The sequence below is a fragment of the Cololabis saira genome, chromosome 20, assembly GCF_033807715.1.
Source record: "Cololabis saira isolate AMF1-May2022 chromosome 20, fColSai1.1, whole genome shotgun sequence".
Lineage (NCBI taxonomy): Eukaryota > Metazoa > Chordata > Actinopteri > Beloniformes > Belonidae > Cololabis > Cololabis saira.
The window spans coordinates 39,799,587-39,818,201 of record NC_084606.1 but is presented as its reverse complement, the minus strand read 5'-3'; the positions used below and the strand labels follow the sequence as shown (position 1 = coordinate 39,818,201).

The 18,615-nt window shown below is 48.5% G+C and overlaps 2 protein-coding genes across 4 annotated transcripts in view; both read left to right on the top strand.

Annotated features, from left to right (window-relative positions):
* rap1gds1 (RAP1, GTP-GDP dissociation stimulator 1) overlaps positions 1-17,830 on the top strand; it is a 53,227-nt gene extending 35,397 nt beyond the window's left edge. For 2 of the 3 annotated variants that reach the window (XM_061709694.1, XM_061709692.1), the window contains 6 exons: positions 649-783; positions 2,751-2,876; positions 8,192-8,331; positions 9,536-9,662; positions 11,393-11,521; positions 15,450-17,830. In XM_061709694.1, the coding sequence (XP_061565678.1) occupies positions 649-783; positions 2,751-2,876; positions 8,192-8,331; positions 9,536-9,662; positions 11,393-11,521; positions 15,450-15,577 (785 nt within the window). In that variant the 3' untranslated portion in view covers positions 15,578-17,830. The remainder of the gene's footprint in view (positions 1-648; positions 784-2,750; positions 2,877-8,191; positions 8,332-9,535; positions 9,663-11,392; positions 11,522-15,449) is intronic. The other variant, XR_009770577.1, reaches the window with a different exon arrangement.
* LOC133420114 (uncharacterized) lies at positions 15,980-17,830 on the top strand. The gene is made up of 2 exons (XM_061709695.1): positions 15,980-16,157; positions 16,272-17,830. Exons 1-2 carry the CDS (start codon positions 15,980-15,982, stop codon positions 16,685-16,687), a joined length of 594 nt encoding a protein of 197 aa, XP_061565679.1. The 3' UTR covers positions 16,688-17,830.
* Positions 17,831-18,615: the final 785 nt, after the last annotated feature.

Below are 18,615 nucleotides of genomic sequence, written 5' to 3'. Positions count from 1 at the left end.
TTTTGACTTTTTTCTTCCCCAGTTATAACTAATATAGATTAATGCAGCATGTGTTGCCTTCATTCTAAGGCTGATACAAGACTTTTCATTTTTTGCGGCTCTAGACATATTTGTTTTTTTGTGTTTTTGGTCCAATACGACTCTTTCAACATTTTGGGTTGCAGACCCCTGATCTGGTCATTCGTTATCTCCGTCTAGATCCCTTTTTAATTCTCTCCTCAGCACCAGGTTTATGAACATCTGCACCTCAGAGTTGGATCACCAAACAGACTTTTGCTGCCTTTGCTGGTCGAATAAAATGAACCAGAATCCGTCAGTGTCTTTCTCTGATTTCCTCCTCCTGACTCAGACGTCTGACTCCAACCCCCCGACCAATCGGTGGCCTGTAGTGTGATGATGTCATATACAGCCGACTCAGCCGCTTAGAACCTCGGCAGAATAGATACAGAAAAGTATCTACTCGGCACGTTAGACCCCTAGTGGAAAAGAACCAAACCGAGGCGAGTCAGGCTGAGTAGGTTCTAGTGGAAAAGCGGTATAATTCCCATGGAAAGTTTCCAGCTTTGAATTCACCACCTGGGTGAGCAGCAGTGGCCGTCATAGCGATGAGCAGCTCCTCAGACAGCCTGACCTCTGACCTCTGTGCAGATGGGAACTGCATCCACATGGTGGACACCGGCATCGTGCAGAAGCTCCTGGAGCTGCTGGATCGGCACGTGGAGGAGGGAAACGTGACAGTGCAGCACGCAGCGCTGAGTGCCCTGCGGAACCTGGCCATCCCCGGTGAGTGGCCCGCTGGCCAAGGGTTTTTCTGGCCATCCCCGGTGAGTGGCCCGCCGTCTCAGGGTCCCCTGCTTTACCTGGAAACATTCTTCTTTAGCATTGTTAGGTCTGCAGCTTTTACAGACGCCTAAAATGATTCCAGTCCCTGTGAGAGTCTTTCTTTGACGGTTGTTTTCCTCACATGTGTTGTGCCACAGCAGTTAGCGCTGTCCCAGTTATCAACAGTGTTGGGTGTAACGCGTTACTTTGTAACGCGTTACTTTGTAACGCGTTACTGGTAACCAGATTACATTCGCCAGTAACGCGGTAATGTAAAGCGTTACAGTTGTAATTTGGGTAATCCCGTTATAGTTACTCTAAGACAAAAAAAAATATGTTACTTTAGTTACTTTAAGCTTTTCAGCTACATGTAGAACGGGAGAACAGAAAAGAAAATCAAACTTGCCTTTCATGCGTCTTCACGCGTTGCGCACCACTTTTCTGACTGAAGCCTGAATTATGGTCCCGCGTTAAACGACGCGGAGCTTACGGCGTAGGGTACGCGGCGACGCACACCGTACGGCTCAGTTGCCGCGTAACCTACGCCGTAGGCTCTGCGTTGGTGTAACGCGGAACCATAAATCAGCCTTTAACGTGATTTTACGGGATTTTGAGGGACTTTACGAATACACATTTGTTCTGATCTGGGCACTGCAGTAATAAGGTTCCAACTACAGGACTTTATTTTCTGTAATGCAATTAAAAAAAAAACGTTACACAGTAATACAAACAGTAACTTCATTAAACACAAATTTAGCTCTGAACCGCTCTAGATTAAACTGATCGCCCAAAACAGCCTCACGCTTCCTCGGTTCCGGGTCTGGAGGGCTTTAAAGCAGAGAGAGGGTCCAGAGTGCGGCACTCGGATCAGGGCTTAGGCTTGGCCCGTCAATCCGGTCCAAGCAGCTCTCCCCCCGTCACAGCTCTCAGGAATAATGGGAAAGTGGTCCAGGTGCGCTGGGCAGCAGGACAGGTCTGTCCTGTTCGGCTGGCTGGGAGAAGAGGATGAGAGCTGGGCAGAGAACGGAGATTTGCGCTCCGCGGGTGCGTGACGTCATGAGGACCTGGCCAGTGATTGGACGCGCGCCCTCCAGGTGCCGCCTCCCCAAGGCACACTGGTCCTTGTAGTCTCTGACTAGGCGGCCATTTTAGGAGGCACATTAAAGCCGATTTCAGGCCGGGGTTGAGCCGGCTTTAAAGTCGAATACACATATTCACCAAATGTTCATAAACATTCATAACGTCCGGTGATCATAACATGATCACCGGATGTGACCTAACACGTGTTAGTTGACTCCTGTAGCCCCGACCTTTTCTGATTAGTTTATTAGTTCATTTGTAAGGATCCTCATTAGCTAGACTAGCACAGCTAGTCTTACTGGGGTCCACATTAAAAACTATACATTTAAAACACACAGTTATAAACAAGACAAAGATAGAGTGTGTGTGTGTGTGTGTGTGTGTGTGTGTGTGTGTGTGTGTGTGTGTGTGTGTGTGTGTGTGTGTGTGTGTGTGTGTGTGTGTGTGTGTGTGTGTGTGTGTGTGTGTGTGTGTGTGTGTGTGTGTGTGTGTGTGTGTGTGTGTGTGTGTGTGTGTGTGTGTGTGTGTGTGTGTGTGGTATCTTATACATATATTTCCAATTCATTAGCTTTTTGAATATTGATTTCTGTGTTAATTTATTCATATACTGGTAACGAATTCCATGATTTCATTGATCTATATTCTACTGTATGCTTCAGAAAATGAGTGTTTGGCTTAGGAAGTGAAAACCGGCCCTTTGCTGCCTCACTAGTGGCGTATGGATACGATTCTAGATTGTGTCTTAACTGATTGTACAGTACTGATATAATGGAGTTTGCAATTGTAAAACCTTCCATATTGAAATGATGTGGTGTTATTGATCATTTCAACTCATTGTCTCTCCACAGTGGTGAACAAGTCCAAGATGCTGTCCGCCGGCGTTGCTGACGTGGTGCTGAAGTTCTTGCAGTCGGAGATGCCTCCAGTTCAGTTCAAGCTCCTGGGAACTTTGCGGATGCTGATCGATACGCAAGGTTGGTCTGGTTCCTTCCTTCAGCCAAAACAGAGTAACATGAAGTACCGTATTGGCTGAATATAAGACAACCCTGATTATAAGACGACCCCCTCCAGACTCAAGTTTGAAAAAAGGGTTCAATTTTTATACAGAAAATAATTACAGTACATCTGAAACAAATTATTATAACAATATATTTGAGAGAGAAAGCAGGTTATTTAGCCTCATTCAAATCATCATCTTGAAGTTTGCATCATAACTTCTCCTCAGCTGCCGGTTAACCTGACGATCTTCCACGCATTTTCTCCAGATTGTCGCTACGTTTCTCCATTTTCTGTTATCTCTTCTCTTATTTTCCTTCTCTTTTCTTTCTTATCGCTATTTTTTATTTATTTAACACTAAAAAACTACACATTTTTACGGCTTTGACTGCTTTACGGCATATGTCACTTCCCCCTCCTTCCCCATTCGTAGTCCAGACCAAAGCTGGGCGGGGCGTGGAGCGTGGAGCTCAGCAGAAGCTGGTACCATGGCCGAAGCAGCGGAAAAACCCAAGAAAATAAAAGTTTTATCGGAGGAGGAGAAAAAAGAAAGCGGGAGAGTAACAAGCTAAATGCCCGGACAAGAATAAACATTGGCCCGGCGTTCACTCGCTGGCGTGAGCTGAAAGACGAGGAGAGACAGAATTGTTATGATAGAAATGTAAATGTAGAGTTCTATGTTCAATAAGAATCAAAATTAGAATGTTTTCACATACATGGAATTCGTCTTGGGTTCTAGTATTTTTCCTGAGAACTGTAAAATTGTGCAGGGCTGATCTGCAAAATATAAGGAATGGGCATTCAGTTATTCACAGGTTATAAAGTATTTTTTTATTTTGTCAGTAAGTATGTTGGACTACTAATTTATGACGAAGTCCCTCTAAAAAACGTGACAGGAAAAAGGTGCAGACCGTATGAGCTTGTAGGGCGCATTATCTTGCTGAAACAACTTAATAAAACCAAGTTGAAATTAGTGATTTTCAACATCGTCATATTATATTGTTTAGCCAAAAATAGATACATTACCTCTTCGCTATCCATCCTGCAAACGACCGCTGAAAACAGAAAAGTAGTTTTGAAAGTCCGTCCCGTCTTCTTTCATCAAAACAAATGCAGTGACGGGGACAGGATCTTTCCGGCAGTACGCGCTGGTGCTCATGGGAAATTTAGTTCTTTCTCGTAAAGCACTACCGCTTTTGTCCAAAGGAGCTGCCAAACTCAAACAAAATTACATTGTGCTGCTTTAACTTCAGCATTGGCTTTAAAGATATCTGGCGCCATCTAGTGTTGTGAATGGGTATAATGTCTAGAACCCGGATGGAAGACGACCCCCACTTTTTCAGGCTTATTTCAATGCAAAAAACACCATCTTATATTTGGGCCGATACGGTAGTTTACCCTGCAGACGGGCTCCTGCAGCTCCTGCAGCTCCTGCAGCTCCTGCAGTTTCCAGTTTTGATGATCTGACAGATTTTTTTTATTTTAATTTTTTTATTTAACCTTTATTTAACCCGGTCCGTCCCGTTGAGATACAATTACCTCTTTTTCAAGGGAAGCCTGGCCAAGACAGCAGCCAGAGAAACATTAAAAGTGCAACAATTAAAAACAGACACCACCAACAAGATAAATAAAAATGTGTGCTAGGTTAAAACACAAGATTAAGAATTTACATTAAAACAACAACAAATGTGAAAAGTAGCTGCTGCAAGATCCTTCATACGGCTTTTAAAATGTCCAACAGTGATGAGATCCTTCAGATTGAGTGTCTTCTGTAGGGAGTTCCAGGCAGCAGGTGCAGAGAACTTAAAACAGCGTTTACCTGTTTCAGAATGCACCTCTGGCACATTTAGCAGATATAAATCACTGGAACGTAAGCAGTAACTGCTGTGGGTTCTGGAAATGTAGTTGCATAAATAATGTGGGAGTAGACCAAGGATTGCTTTATAGATAAAACTGTACGAGTGGATGAGACGATGCGTCGTCAAAGACGGCCATTCAGCTCTGTAATATGAGTTGCAGTGGAGAGTGAGGGCTCTGCAACCAGTGACTGCGTTTCCAGCATCAATAACCCTTTTCTAACCTGAATATTGGCAATTACCCGGTTGCGCACGGCCATGTAAACACCAATAACCCCTTTGAATAACCAGAATTTGCTCATATTCCGGTTTTTAAAAACCTGAATATGACCCCTGTGTTACTCTTTTTCTAACTGAATATTGGGTCATGTAAACGCCTAACGGGATTTCCCCATCAAAAGGAACAGGAATTTGTTTTCTGAGCATGTGCTTTTCGCAAGGAATCCTGGTCTTTTGAGTCCAGGAAGTTCTTATAAACACGGAGAAACACAAGACCAGGAGGAGACTAATCACTTCATAAATGTAATGAAGGATATGAACATTTCTGCATTTGTAGACGGTAGAAAGTACCGGGATAGCCAGATTTAAAAGAAGATGAGCGAAAAGTTGCGTGAAGCAGCATTTGTAGGAACGCCAGACCAGATCAAGCTCCGCTGGAAGACGCTAAAAAAGGAGAACTACAGGACAGAGAAACAAAACTACTTCTACTGGGCTGTTGATTATCCACCGTGCTGCTGTTATTGTTGTTGTTTTGGATTTGGATACAGGAAGAAAAAGCTGAAATGATGGGAATTGCGTCATGATGTTCTCCGTGCGTCGCTGGTTTGATCCAGAAATCCCAAATGATTAATTCCCATGTATTAGGGCTGGGCGATATGGCCTTTTATTAATATCTCGATATTTTTAGGCCATGTCGATACACGATGTATATCTCGATATCTTGCCTTAGCCTTGAATTAACACTTTGATGCTACAATCACACCAGTATGATGATTCTATATCTACATTAAAACATTCTTGTTCATACTGCATTAATATATGCTCATTTTAAACTTTCAAATAAGTCAAATTTACCAAAACTGTATTTATTAAACATAAAAAGTGTCATTTCAAAACAGAAAGTGCACGTTGCATCTCTGACTCCCCGTCTGAAGATCATCTGCTAAGAACATGTTCTGGTCCCGGTTTTACCTGGTTTTACCAGGTTTTACCTGGTTTTACCAGGATGAGCTGCTCTGAGCAGGAGGGCCTTTAGAGCACCTTTATATTCAGACTATTGTAGGTGCAGGGAGTGCAATGTTTCATCCTCTCCTCCTTTAATTTGCATCACTTTCACTTACTTTTAGAAATATGACGTCATATAGTCTTGTTTGACTTTGTTTCGATGATAGTGGTTGATTTCATGTGGCCACATTTAAGCAACACTAGGTGACGTTTCTCAGCTCTGGAAGAGAAAAGCCTGAATTTTGGTTCCGCGTTAAATCGACGAAGAACCTACGCCGTAGGGTACGCGCCGACGCGCATTTACGCCGTAGGCTCTGCGTTGGTGTAACGCGGAACCATAAATCCGTCTAAAGGCTCGGCTGCGCGTGTCGCGCTGAGCGGCTCCTCGGCTCTCCGGAGCCGTGCGAGGGGAAAACATCCCCTCCCGTCTTTACTAAACCGGTTTGCTTTGAAAAGAGTCCGTCACGCGTAGCAACCGCGGAGATGAGCTCACGGCGCAAACAGGCGAGTTTGGGAAAGTTAAAGTGGGGAAGTGAGCGGCGGTCCCGGACAGCAGCGCCGACACCTGCAGCTGGTCAGGGGCCAATGATAATGCACACACGACAGCACGTGACTGACGTGTGTAGCAGGGTGCGCTTGTTTTATGTCTCAGTGAAGGAGAGACGAGATGAGAGAGTGAGAAAAGCGTGTAATTTAACGCCCGCGGCTAAAAAAAATGTATATTTGAATATTCACGATAGAGTCATTTTGTACATCGCACAGCGTAGAAGCCGAGATACATCGCCTATACTCGATATATCGCCCAGCCCTACCATGTATACAGGGATAACCCCGTTTGCTCACGCATGGAAACGCATTATTAGGGCCCGAGCACTTACAGTGCGAACGCCCTATTGTATCTGTAGGAATCTTTCTTTCTTTCTTTCTTTCTCTCTCTCTCTCCTTCCTTCCTTCCTTCCTTCCTTCCTTCCTTCCTACGAAATGAGGGACTTTTTTTTCCCCCCCTAAACGTGCCCCAAAAGTCACCAAATTTTGCACGCAAGAAAAATTGCACCCATGTGTGTTATACATCAAAATATGCGTCTCCCTCCTGTTCCCCAGGAATAGTTCCCCAAAAGTCACCAAATTTTGCATGCAAGCCAGGCCTGGCGATAAATTTGACATTTCATGGTTTGCATTAATGGGCGTGGCCTATCGGCTCAACAGCGCCCCCTAGAATACTTTTCTCTGCCATAACTTTTGAATGGTTTGACATAAAGACTCTTGGGTGGTGTCATTGGACTCGGTATTGAGTCCTTGACCATAATTGGTGAAAATTAGCCCCGCCTCTTCTTCTGATTGGTTGGCCCTATTTTCTGCTATAACTTTTGAATGGTTTGACATAGAGAGTCGTGGGTGGTGTCATCTCTCAATTTCAATTTCAATTTTATTTATATAGCGTCTAATACAACAGATGTTGTCTCTAGACGCTTTCCAGAGATCCAGAAAATGAACTTAAACATAAACCCCCGAGCAATTATTACATAAACAATGGCAGGTAAAAACTCCCCTAGTGGGAGAAAAACCTTAAGCCAAACAGTGGCAAGAAAAACTCCCCTTTAGGAGGGAAGAAACCTGGACCAGGACCTGGATCATAAGGGGGACCCTCCTGCCAAAGGCCAGACTGGGGGAGTCGGGGACGTCAGCAGCACACAGCAGGCATGTGGAAGCAGCAGCGGGATGATCAGAGGGGTCGCTGCTTTCAGCTTTTATTCCCAATGTTTCAGTAACCGGAATATTGACCTTAACCCACATTTTGACTGCATGTAAACATAGTCAGTGATGAACCTTAAGGCACCATTGTACACTGAATCCAGAGACTGCAAACAATTTGCTGAGGCATTCATATATAAAAGGTCACCGTAATCAAGCATAAGGAGAAAAGTGGCAGAAACCCACTTTTTCCTGTCAGCAAAAGAAAAAGAAGTTCTTTGACGAAAGAAGAATCCCAGTTTCAACCCAAATGTGTTTTTCAGGTTTTCTATGTGGGGTTTAAAAGAGAGCCGATCATCAATTAAAACACTGAGATACTTGTAACAGGGCACAAGTTCAATCTTGCAACTATCTTGCAGATAGTTTTATCAACACAAATGCAGGTACAGCTGCTGCAGAAAGAGCCCCCCGATGCCTGTGCCGGCGTTGCTAACCCGCTACCTCTGTCTTTGTGGGCTCAGCTGAAGCTGCAGACCAGCTGGGCACCAACAGGAAGCTGGTGGAGCGGCTGGTGGAGTGGTGTGAAGCCAAAGATCACGCAGGAGTGATGGGAGAGTCCAACAGGCTCCTGTCGGCCCTCATCCGCCACAGCAAGTCCAAGGTGAGGGGGAGGAGGAGGAGGAGGAGAATAGGGGTGTAACGATACACTAATCTCACGATACGATACACGATATTGAGGTCACGATAACGATACGATATTATAGCAGTATTTTTTTAACAACCTTGAATGAGGAACATATGACTAGAAAAAATAGTCTTTTATTTGAAAGACACAAAATACAAAACAATACTGTGCGTTTGCCCTATTGTTACAGTTTGTAATGCTTTATAACTGTTTAAGTTTTAAAGAGAAAGCCAGGCCAACCATTTTCCACAAACTGAACTAAAAGTAAATGTCAGGTTTGCATTATGCATCTTCAGTTTCATACAAGTACAAATATTTAGACACAAACTGAATAGTTTCTCTCATGTATGATTTGACTTTTTTCTTTTCCAGAAATTTAACAACTAAAATTATATAAATAAATAAAAGTAAATAAATACATACAATTTTACATCATAAAAAAGATTGATTCATGCTCACCTTATAAGTGTAAGAGGAGATTTATTTTTGTTCAGAAGGTGATTTTGGTAATTCAGGGTTCATTATTTTATAAATATATTCTTTATATTCTGATGTAAATCAGGGACTATAATGACACTAGTCAGTTTATCTGTAGTGATTAGTCTGTTTTAGATTGGGCGGTGATACGCCACAGTACGGCACTAGGTGCTGTATTGATGTTCTAAAATCCTACACTGTTGAGGGACATTAAAGTACACTGGAAACCAGCAGAAGTTGTCCCCGTGTTTATCCTACTCACGACCCCAAAAAGGTTTAATTTAATAAGGTAAGGCTTAACTCTACACCATCCTTACATAAGTAAAGGTTCAGAGCTCAAAACCCTGCAAGAGTCCCGTGATCGGGATCAAAACGGGACTAGTTTCTTCTGAGCGGAGGAAGATTTTGGTCCGCGGGTCGAGGCGCGGTCGGAGGCGCGTTACTAGTCAACACAATAGATTAATATTAATAACCCAATATCACGATACAGTTTGTCACCTCCAGGACACGTATCGTGACGTTTTTGTATCGCGAAATTTCGTGGCACAATATAGTGTTACACCCCTAGAGGAGGAGTCCCAGATAAGGAGGGAGGAGGAGGAGGGAGGGGGAGTCCCGCCTGTTCCACCTCCTGCTGCCGCAGCGTCGGCACATGTCTGGAACTGCATCCTGAGACGGCTTCATTTCTCTGTTGGGCTTTCAGGAAGTCGTCAGGACCGTCATCCAGGGAGGAGGAGTCAAGCACCTAGTTACCATGGCAACCAGTGAGCACATGATCATGCAGAACGAGGCACTGGTGGCCCTGGGTCTCATAGCAGCGCTGGATCTGGGTAAGAAGGACCAACGATGAACGGAAATAGCATTTACTGATTTTTTTTTTTTTCTTGTCTGCACACATATTAATGATTGATACCATGCAGGTAAAAACCAAAGGCATATACAGTATATGTGCATTATTACTATATTTAGTATATATACATATATACGCCTACATACGCATACACATAAATATATACATACAAACCCAGTGAGGATTTTTTTTTTGGGGGGGGGGGGGTGACGACATCCACTGCCAATCCAGGAAGCAGGAACACACGGAGGCACACGTCAAGCACTGGAAATCTGCAACAAAAACCACAAACAAAACACTAAACCAACACGGAGCCGACCAAAACACGAGCAGCAATCAACCCAAATCACAGTCTGAGCTAAGCTACCACTAACTAAGCAAGCATGCAGGTGAACAAGCCAGTGTGTATGTCTATATATAATAGCATTTACTGATTGATCGCTTTGATCTGTTTTCAAGACTTTAAAAGAAGTGTGATGTCTGAATGTTGAGATAAAGAGGAATGAATCCTCGCTGCCCTCTCAAATAATGTATTTATTGGCCTTTTGCTTGGCTGACTTCTCTCGGCTAGCTGTCAAACGCAGGTCAAAGCTCTGTAGTGTGGAATTTCAGGGATTTCTGGGTAAAACTGATGAATGTGAATCATGACTTGGTTTCACCAGAGGTGAGACGGACACGCCCCCTTACAGGGATTGGCTAAGGCGAGTCAGCGTTTCCAGGAAAATACAGGCATTTTATAAAAAGATTTCACTTTGTAAAAGAATAAAAAAAATATAATTACTGCTGAATTATAATCATCCTAAACCTGTAGGGTCTGCATTGACGTCACTTCCCCACTGGACCAGCCCCCTTACTCACACTGAGTGGCAAAACATCAGCAAAAACAGCTGCAACTAGTGGAGAAGACGGGACAACAACAGATTATGGGCTTAAATTAAAGGCAGTTGGACTTGACAGTGACCCGTACAGTTACCCCAAGAACCAGTGGTCCATGGACATTAATATTTGGCCACCAATCCAGTTTCCTGATATTTATATGTACTTAATTTCTACACCGGGGAAATACATGAAGCAAAGCTTGAAGGCTTACAAAAGTCTTGACGTTTGGTCCGACTTCAAGGCAGGATTTGTTGTAGAAATTAAAGTGATGAGGACAACGAACTTTATGATTTGACCGTTTAACGTTAGCTACCCAAAAATCCAACATTACTTGCAGCATCAGCAGCACACAGCAGGCAGGTGGAAGCAGCAACGGGATGACCGGGGGTGGGGACCGCAGGCAGGTGGAAGCAGAAACGGAATGACCGGGGGTGGGGACCGCAGGCAGGTGGAAGCAGCAACGGAATGACCGGGGGTGGGGACCGCAGGCAGGTGGAAGCAGCAACGGGATGACCAGGGGGGGGGCAGCAGCTCCCGAAGCTCCGGCCCAATCAGCAAGCCCCAGGTTAGGTTCAGGGTTGGGGAAAGGTTGAGAAGGGGCATGGCCAGGGATTCTGACACTCAGTCTTTCTGACACTCAGTCTTTCTGCCACAGTTGCATCTGTGACGTCATGCGCATTCCCTCTATAAGGCGGAGAGAGGAGCACACCAGATCTGACTGTTGGTCTGACCCGTGTAAAGCCTAGAGCGGGGCCCCCCTCGGTACCGTGGGCCTGACCCCCCCCCCCTCGGTACCATGGGCCTGACCCCCCCGCCTGCCTTGTGTTCCAGTTGCAGCGGAGAAGGACTTTGTGGGAGCCAGCCTGGTGTCGGTGCTTCACAAGCTGCTGTCAGACGAGCGTAGCGCGCCGGAGATCAAGTACAACTCCATGATCCTCATCTGTGCACTCATGGGCTCAGGTCAGACCAGAACCCCCCTCATTACCCGCACAACTGTTAGCACTTGGATTAATATTGAGTTTTGTTCTTGCGTTCTGTTGCTAATCAGAAAGTTGCAGCTTTTCTCACGTCCTCCATGTACTTTGATTCTAGGAGCTTTAGATCTTTATCGTCTTGTTGTTATTGTTTATTCTTTGTTTTATTCTCTCACCTTGTGACATCCCCTTGTCTGTGAAAGGTGCTAGATAGAAACTACCTACTTAGGTTCTGCATGACGCGTGCAGAGCCTCAGTAACTGTCCTCCCACGCTGCTCGCGCAGAATCGGGGACCTTGATCACATCTGTGCGCTACAACTTCAGTTCTGTCCTTAACTGACTTCTTGAACAAGATTGAAACACTAAACGTATAGAGCGGTAAGACTAAGAGCAGTTCACAAGAAAATCATGGTGAAGAAAAAACCAAGCCCCCCAGCTCAGTCGCCATGTGTTGGAGTTCACCCCGGTGAACGAGAGGGTCGCTTCCCTGCGCCTTAGGGTCGGAAAATGTCTCTCACTGTTGTTTGTGCCTACGGGCCGAACAGCAGTGCGGAGTACCCGGCCTTCTTGGGGTCCCTGGGAGGAGTACTGGATAGTGCTCCAACTGGGGACTCCATGGTTCTACTGGAAGGAGTACTGGATAGTGCTCCAACTGGAGACTCCATGGTTCTACTGGGAGGGGTACTGGATGGTGCTCCAACTGGGGACTCCATTGTTCTACTGGAGGACTTCAACGCTCACGTGGGCAATGACAGTGATACCTGGAGAGGCGTGATTGGGAGGAACGGCGTCCCCGATCTGAACCCGAGCGGTGTTTTGTTGTTGGACTTCTGTGCTAGTCACAGTTTGTCCATAACGAACACCATGTTCAGGGATAAGGGTGTCCTTCAGTGCACGTGGCACCAGGACACCCTAGGCCGGAGGTCAATGATCGACTTTGTTGTTGTTTCATCTGACCTCCGGCTGCATGTCTTGGATACTCGGGTGAAGAGAGGGGCTGAGCTGTCAACTGATCACCACCTGGTGGTGAGTTGGATGCGCTGCGCAATCAGGGAAGTCTTCAACTCTCACCTCCAAGAGAACTTCTCTCAGATCCCGGGGGAGGCGGGGGACATCGAGTCCGAGTGGACAATGTTCTCTGCCTCCATTGTCGACTCGGCGGCTCGAGGTTGTGGACGCAAGGTCTCCGGTGCCTGTCGTGGTGGCAATCCTAGAACCCGGTGGTGGACACCGGAAGTACAGGATGCCGTCAGACTGAAGAAGGAGTCCTATGTAGTTCTATGTCCTATGTTGGCCTGTGGGACTCCTGACACAGTAGATGGGTACCGGCAGGCCAAGCGAGCCGTGGCTCGGGCAGTCCTGGAGGCAAAAACTCAGGTCTGGGAGGAGTTCGGGGAGGCCATGGAGGAAGACTTTCGGTCGGCCTCGAGGAAATTCTGGAGGACCGTTCGGCGCCTCAGAAGGGGGAAGCAGTACTCTACCGGCACCGTTTATGGTGCGGGTGGGGAGCTGTTGACTCTGGGCCGTGCTCATCCATCACCCAAGCCGAGGTCACTGAGGTAGTTCGTAAGTTCCTCAGTGGCAGGGCCCCGGGGGTGGATGTGATTCGCCCTGAGTACCTCAAGTCTCTGGATCTCGTGGGGCTGTCTTGGTTGACACGCCTCTGCGACATCGCATGGAGGAAGGGGACAGTACCGCTGGAGTGGCAAACCGGGGTGGTGGTCCCTCTTTAATAAGGGGGACCGGACAGTGTGTTCCAACTATAGGGGATCACACTTCTCAGCCTCCCTGGGAAAGTCTACTCCAGGGTACTGGAGAGGAGAATACGGCCGATAGTTGAACCTCGGATTCAGGAGGAACAATGCGGTTTTCATCCCGGTCGCGGAACACTGGACCAGCTCTACACCCTCCGCAGAGTGCTCGAGGGTTCATGGGAATTTGCCCAACCAGTCTACATGTGCTTTGTGGATCTGGAGAAGGCATTTGACCTTGTCCCTCGTGCCATTCTGTGGGGGGTGCTCGGTGAGTGTGGAGTCCGGGGCCCTCTATTAAGGGCTGTCCGGTCTCTATGATCGGAGCAGGAGTTTGGTTCTCATTGCCGGCAGTAGATCAGACTTGTTCCCGGTGCATGTTGGACTCCGGCAGGGCTGCCCTTTGTCACCGGCACTGTTCATAATTTTTATGGACAGGATTTCTTGGCGCAGCCAGGGGCCGGAGGGGATCCGGTTTGGGAACCTCAGGATTTCATCTCTGCTTTTTGCAGATGTCGTTGTCCTGTTGGCTTCATCGGACCGGGACCTTCAGCATGTGCTGGGGCGGTTTGAGGCCGAGTGCGATGCGGCAGGGATGAGAATCAGCACCTCCAAAACCGAGGCCATGGTTCTCCACCGGGAAAGGGTGGTGTGCCTTCTCCGGGTGGAGATGTCCTGCCTCAGGTGGAGGAGTTCAAGTATCTCGGGGTCTTGTTCACGAGTGAGGGAACAATGGAGCGGGAGATTGACAGACAGATCGGTGCAGCGTCCGCAGTTATGCGGTCGATGTACCGGACCGTCGTGGTGAAGAGGGAGCTGAGTCGAAAGACGAAGCTCTCGATTTACCGGTCAATCTACGCTCCTACCCTCACCTATGGTCATGAACTTTGGGTAGTGACCGAAAGGATAAGATCACGGATACAAGCTGCCGAGATGAGTTTCCTCCGCAGGGTGGCTGGACGCTCCCTCAGAGATGAGTTTCCTCCGCAGGGTGGCTGGACGCTCCCTTAGAGATGAGTTTCCTCCGCAGGGTGGCTGGACGCTCCCTTAGAGATAGGGTACCGGATCCTCCTGGACGCCTCCCTAGGGCGGTGTTCCAGGCATGTCCCTCCTCCCTAGGAAGGTGTTCCAGGCATGTCCTCCTCCCTAGGGAGGTGTTCCAGGCATGTCCCTCCTCCCTAGGGAGGTGTTCCAGGCATGTCCCTCCTCCCTAGGGAGGTGTTCCAGGCATGTCCCTCCAGGAGGAGACCCCGGGGAAGACCCAGGACACGCTGGAGAGACTATGTCTCTCGGCTGGCCTGGGAACGTCTCGGAGTCCCCTGGAAGAGCTGGAGGAAGAGTCTGGGGTGAAGGAAGTCTGGGCATCTCTGTTAAAACTGCTGCCCCCGCAACCCGGGAACGGATAAGCGGTGGAAGATGGATGGATGGATGGATGGATAAAAGTATAGAGATCCGCACGCGGGCGCATCACTAGCAACAATGTGCTTTATCTATTCAATTCAATTTTATTTGTATAGCATCTAATACAACAGATGTTATGTCAAGACGCTTTCCAGAGACCCAGAACATGAACCCCCGAGCAATTATTACATAAACAATGGCAGGTAAAAACTCCCCTAGTGGGAGAAAAGCCTTAAGCCAAACAGTGGCAAGAAAAACTCCCCTTTAGGAGGGAAGAAACCTGGACCAGGACCTGGATCATTAGGGGGGACCTTCCTGCCGAAGGCCAGACTGGGGGGTTGGGGACGTGGCGTATCTGGTGATTATAAAGTTCCTTGTAGCCGCTTCGCCCGGGGCCGGTCCCCGAGGTCGGTACCAGGGGGCCGGTCCTCGAGGTCGGTACCAGGGGGCCGGTCCCCGAGGTCGGTACCAGGGGGCCGGTCCCCGAGGTCGGTACCAGGGGGCCGGTCCTCGAGGGTGGTACCAGGGGGCCGGTCCCCGAGGTCGGTACCAGGGGGCCGGTCCTCGAGGTCGGTACCAGGGGGCCGGTCCCCGAGGTCGGTACCAGGGGGGCAGCCCCCGAGGTCTGCTCAGTCTGGTTTACAGATGATACGAGTAAGAGTTTATTACATTCTGAAAGTTTATTCCATACCAAGTAAGAGTTTATTCCAGTCTGAACCAGCACGTTAACTCCAGCCCATCCCTCCCCCTCTCGCCTGCAGAGCCTCTCCACCAGGAGGTCCGGAGTCTGGCGTTCATCGACGTGGTCTCCAAGCTGCGGGCCCACGAGAACAAGACCGTCTCCCACCAGGCGTCGCTCACGGAGCAGCGGCTAACGGCCCAGAGCTAAATGACTGTGCCGGGCCACGCCCTCTCACCCGGACGCCTGCCTGACTCCTCACGCTTGCCCCCCCAAACCCCTCCCCCCCGTCACGTGCCAAGGTACCATGTCGCGTTTACTGCCAACCAGACACGCGCTCGTTTCTCCATCCTCCACTCTGCCCGCCCCCCTGCCTCGCCCCCCAAAACCCTGCCCCACCCCCAAAACCCTGCCCCGACCCTGCCCCGCCCCCCCAAAACCATGCCCCACCCCCAAAACCCTGCCCCACCCCTCAAAACCCTGCCCCGACTCTGCTCCGCCCCTCCTCTAGGCTTAGACTGATGTGCAGCCCTCTCTGCTACTTCCAACAAATTCTAACCATTTTGTAATTTAAGTTAGTTTTTTGAAGGATTTATTTTTCAAACGTCTCCCATGAACAGCCCCCCCCCCCCTCTCCCACGGGAGCCCCCTCCTCTCCCATGGGAGCCCCCTCCTCTCCCACACGGGTCCCCCTCCTCTCCCACACGGGAGCCCCCTCCTCCTCTCCCACGGGAGCCCCCTCCTCTCCCACACGGGTCTCCCTCCTCTCCCACACGGGAGGCCCCTCCTCCTCTCCCACGGGAGCCCCCTCCTCTCCCACGGGAGCCCCCTCCTCGCCCACACGGGAGCCCCCTCCTCGCCCACACGGGAGCCCCCTCCTCGCCCACACGGGAGGCCCTTCCACCTCTCCCACGGGAGCCCCCTCCTCCTCTCCCACGGGAGCCCCTGCCTCCTCTCCCACTGGAGCCCCCTCCTCTCCCACACGGGTCCCCCTTCTCTCCCACACGGGTCCCCCTCCTCTCCCACACGGGAGCCCCCTCCACCTCTCCCACGGGAGGCCCCTCCTCCTCTCCCACGGCAGGCCCCTCCTCCTCTCCCACGGGAGCCCCCGCCTCCTCTCCCACTGGAGCCCCCTCCTCTCCCACACGGGTCCCCCTTCTCTCCCACATGGGCCCCCCTCTTCTCCCACGAGAGCCCCCCCCCCTCTCCCCTCCCACGGGAGCCCCCTCCTCTCCCACACAGGTCCCCCTCCTCTCCCACACGGGTGCCCCTCCTCTCCCTCTGAAAGCCATAACCCGGAGCTGTGTCCCGGTGGATTAGCAGGTCGTTAGCTCAGGATGCTAAAACAGACCACTGATGTTCCATGAATGACGCTGCTACATCGGTCTAACCCTAGCCCCCCGGCCCCCGCCCCCACCCGTGCATGCTCCTCCCGCCCGTCGCAGCCTAGCGGGAGCTGAGGCGCCGTAGTCCGCCTGACGCAATAGACGAAGAGCCCCCCCCTCTTCTACGACCATAGCTGTGACGCCGTCCGCCGGTAACCCACCAGTGAAAATGTGCACAAAAGAGCAAAAATAAAAAAAAACTTCCTGTTGTGACTTCTTTCTTTTACTCCTCCTTCCCTCCTCTCTTCCTTTAAAGCCGCCCTCCACCCTCGCCGCGCACGTCGCTGTCCCCTGTAGCGCGAGTATAAAGCCACTAAAAGCTGTGCATGTTTTCGTCCTGTTGAAGCTGTGACCGTGTTCATCTCCTCCTCCGCTCACACGCGTCTGCTGCGCTCCTTTTATTACACTTCTTTCCTTCTGCGCTTGGATAGAGATTTTAGGGTTGCACAGTTGTCCAAACCCCCCCACCCCCCGACTCCTGTACAGCAGGACAGTGCTCAGTGATGGTTCATCAGCGCCTGAAGAGAAGGTTTCAGCTCCACTTGGGCTCCTCCCGCAGCAACGCTCCTCCCTCTCCTGGTCTAGTGTCACAGCAGATTTTACTGTAAAACCATTTTAAATACACACTTTCCAGACATTAGCCATTCCTTAGACAGTAACGTTACTCACTCGGACAATTAAAAGTCTGCTAGAGAAAAAAACAAGCATGTAAAACTAAAGACGCGCGTGGATGTGTGGCCTCGGTCTGCCGGTTAGTCCGGTCAGCAGACGTGAGCGCGTAGCGCTGCAGAAGGTTTACCGTTACCGTTGCAGAGCCGGGCCGGGTCGTGTCCCGGGTTCTCCCCGTCAGCATGTCCCACGCCGTGCCGACACCCGCCTGCTCCTCCATCTGGACTCCCACCTTTTTATTTTAGGTATGAATGGTTATTTATCAGACTTGTGATCTACCGAAGACACATGCCAGTGGAAGTGTATTCATAGTAACTGTAAAATGCTATAAACATAAATGTTTGTTGTAAATGTCATGAGTTGTACATTTGGAGGACTCAGCAGATGATTAAAAGATGATAGCTGGTGACGGCTGGTGTCTGCTTTTGTTCTGGTGCTGAATGGAGATGGAGGTGTTTACGTATCTCAAACCTGCGTAGGTGAAGAACAGGGCGGCGCTTTAGTTTGGGTTCTGCCAGTGTTTTTCTCCATCCATGCTACCTGTCCAGAACTGCTACTTTGTGGTTCTGCGCGTCGATTTTCAAAGTTTGATTCCCACGCCATAATTTCTTGCATCCCTTCAGTCCACGCTGCTGTTACATTACACCTACAGGACTGTCTCAGAAAATTAGAATATTGTGATAAAGTTCTTTATTTTCTGTAATGCAAAAATGTCAAACATTCTGGATTCATTACAAATCAACTGAAATATTGCAAGCCTTTTATTATTTTAATATTGCTGATTATGGGTTACAGCTTAATATTAAGATTCCCAGAATATTCAAATTTTTTGAGATAGGATATTTGAGTTTTCTTAAGCTTAAGCAGACTCTTCTAGCTGTTCTATTATCTGCCTTTTACCCACTTTGTCATTATATTATCCACATTACTGATGATTATATATCAAAAATTTGATTGTGTAAATATTTTGTGAAAGCACCAATAGTCCTCCCTACAATATTGTTGCAATATCAATAGGGAGGTATTTTGCAAAAAATATTGTGATGTTAGATTTTGCCCTCTGTTCATCTACTGTTTTAAATGTTTTTTGAAACAAGAAATTGAGACAATTTGTTTGTGTGTCTTTACTTTTATTTCGTATTATTTTATACTTATCAATCCAAAAATAGTGATTACAAAATGGATAAATTGAGG

Excerpts from the sequence above, each read along its gene's own strand:
- LOC133420114 (XM_061709695.1), top strand. The coding sequence starts at position 15,980 with ATGAACAGCCCCCCCCCCCCTCTCCCACGGGAGCCCCCTCCTCTCCCA. Across the intron at positions 16,158-16,271 it reads CACACGGGAGGCCCCTCCTC|CTCTCCCACGGGAGCCCCCT; the intron begins CTCTCCCACGGG and ends AGGCCCTTCCAC.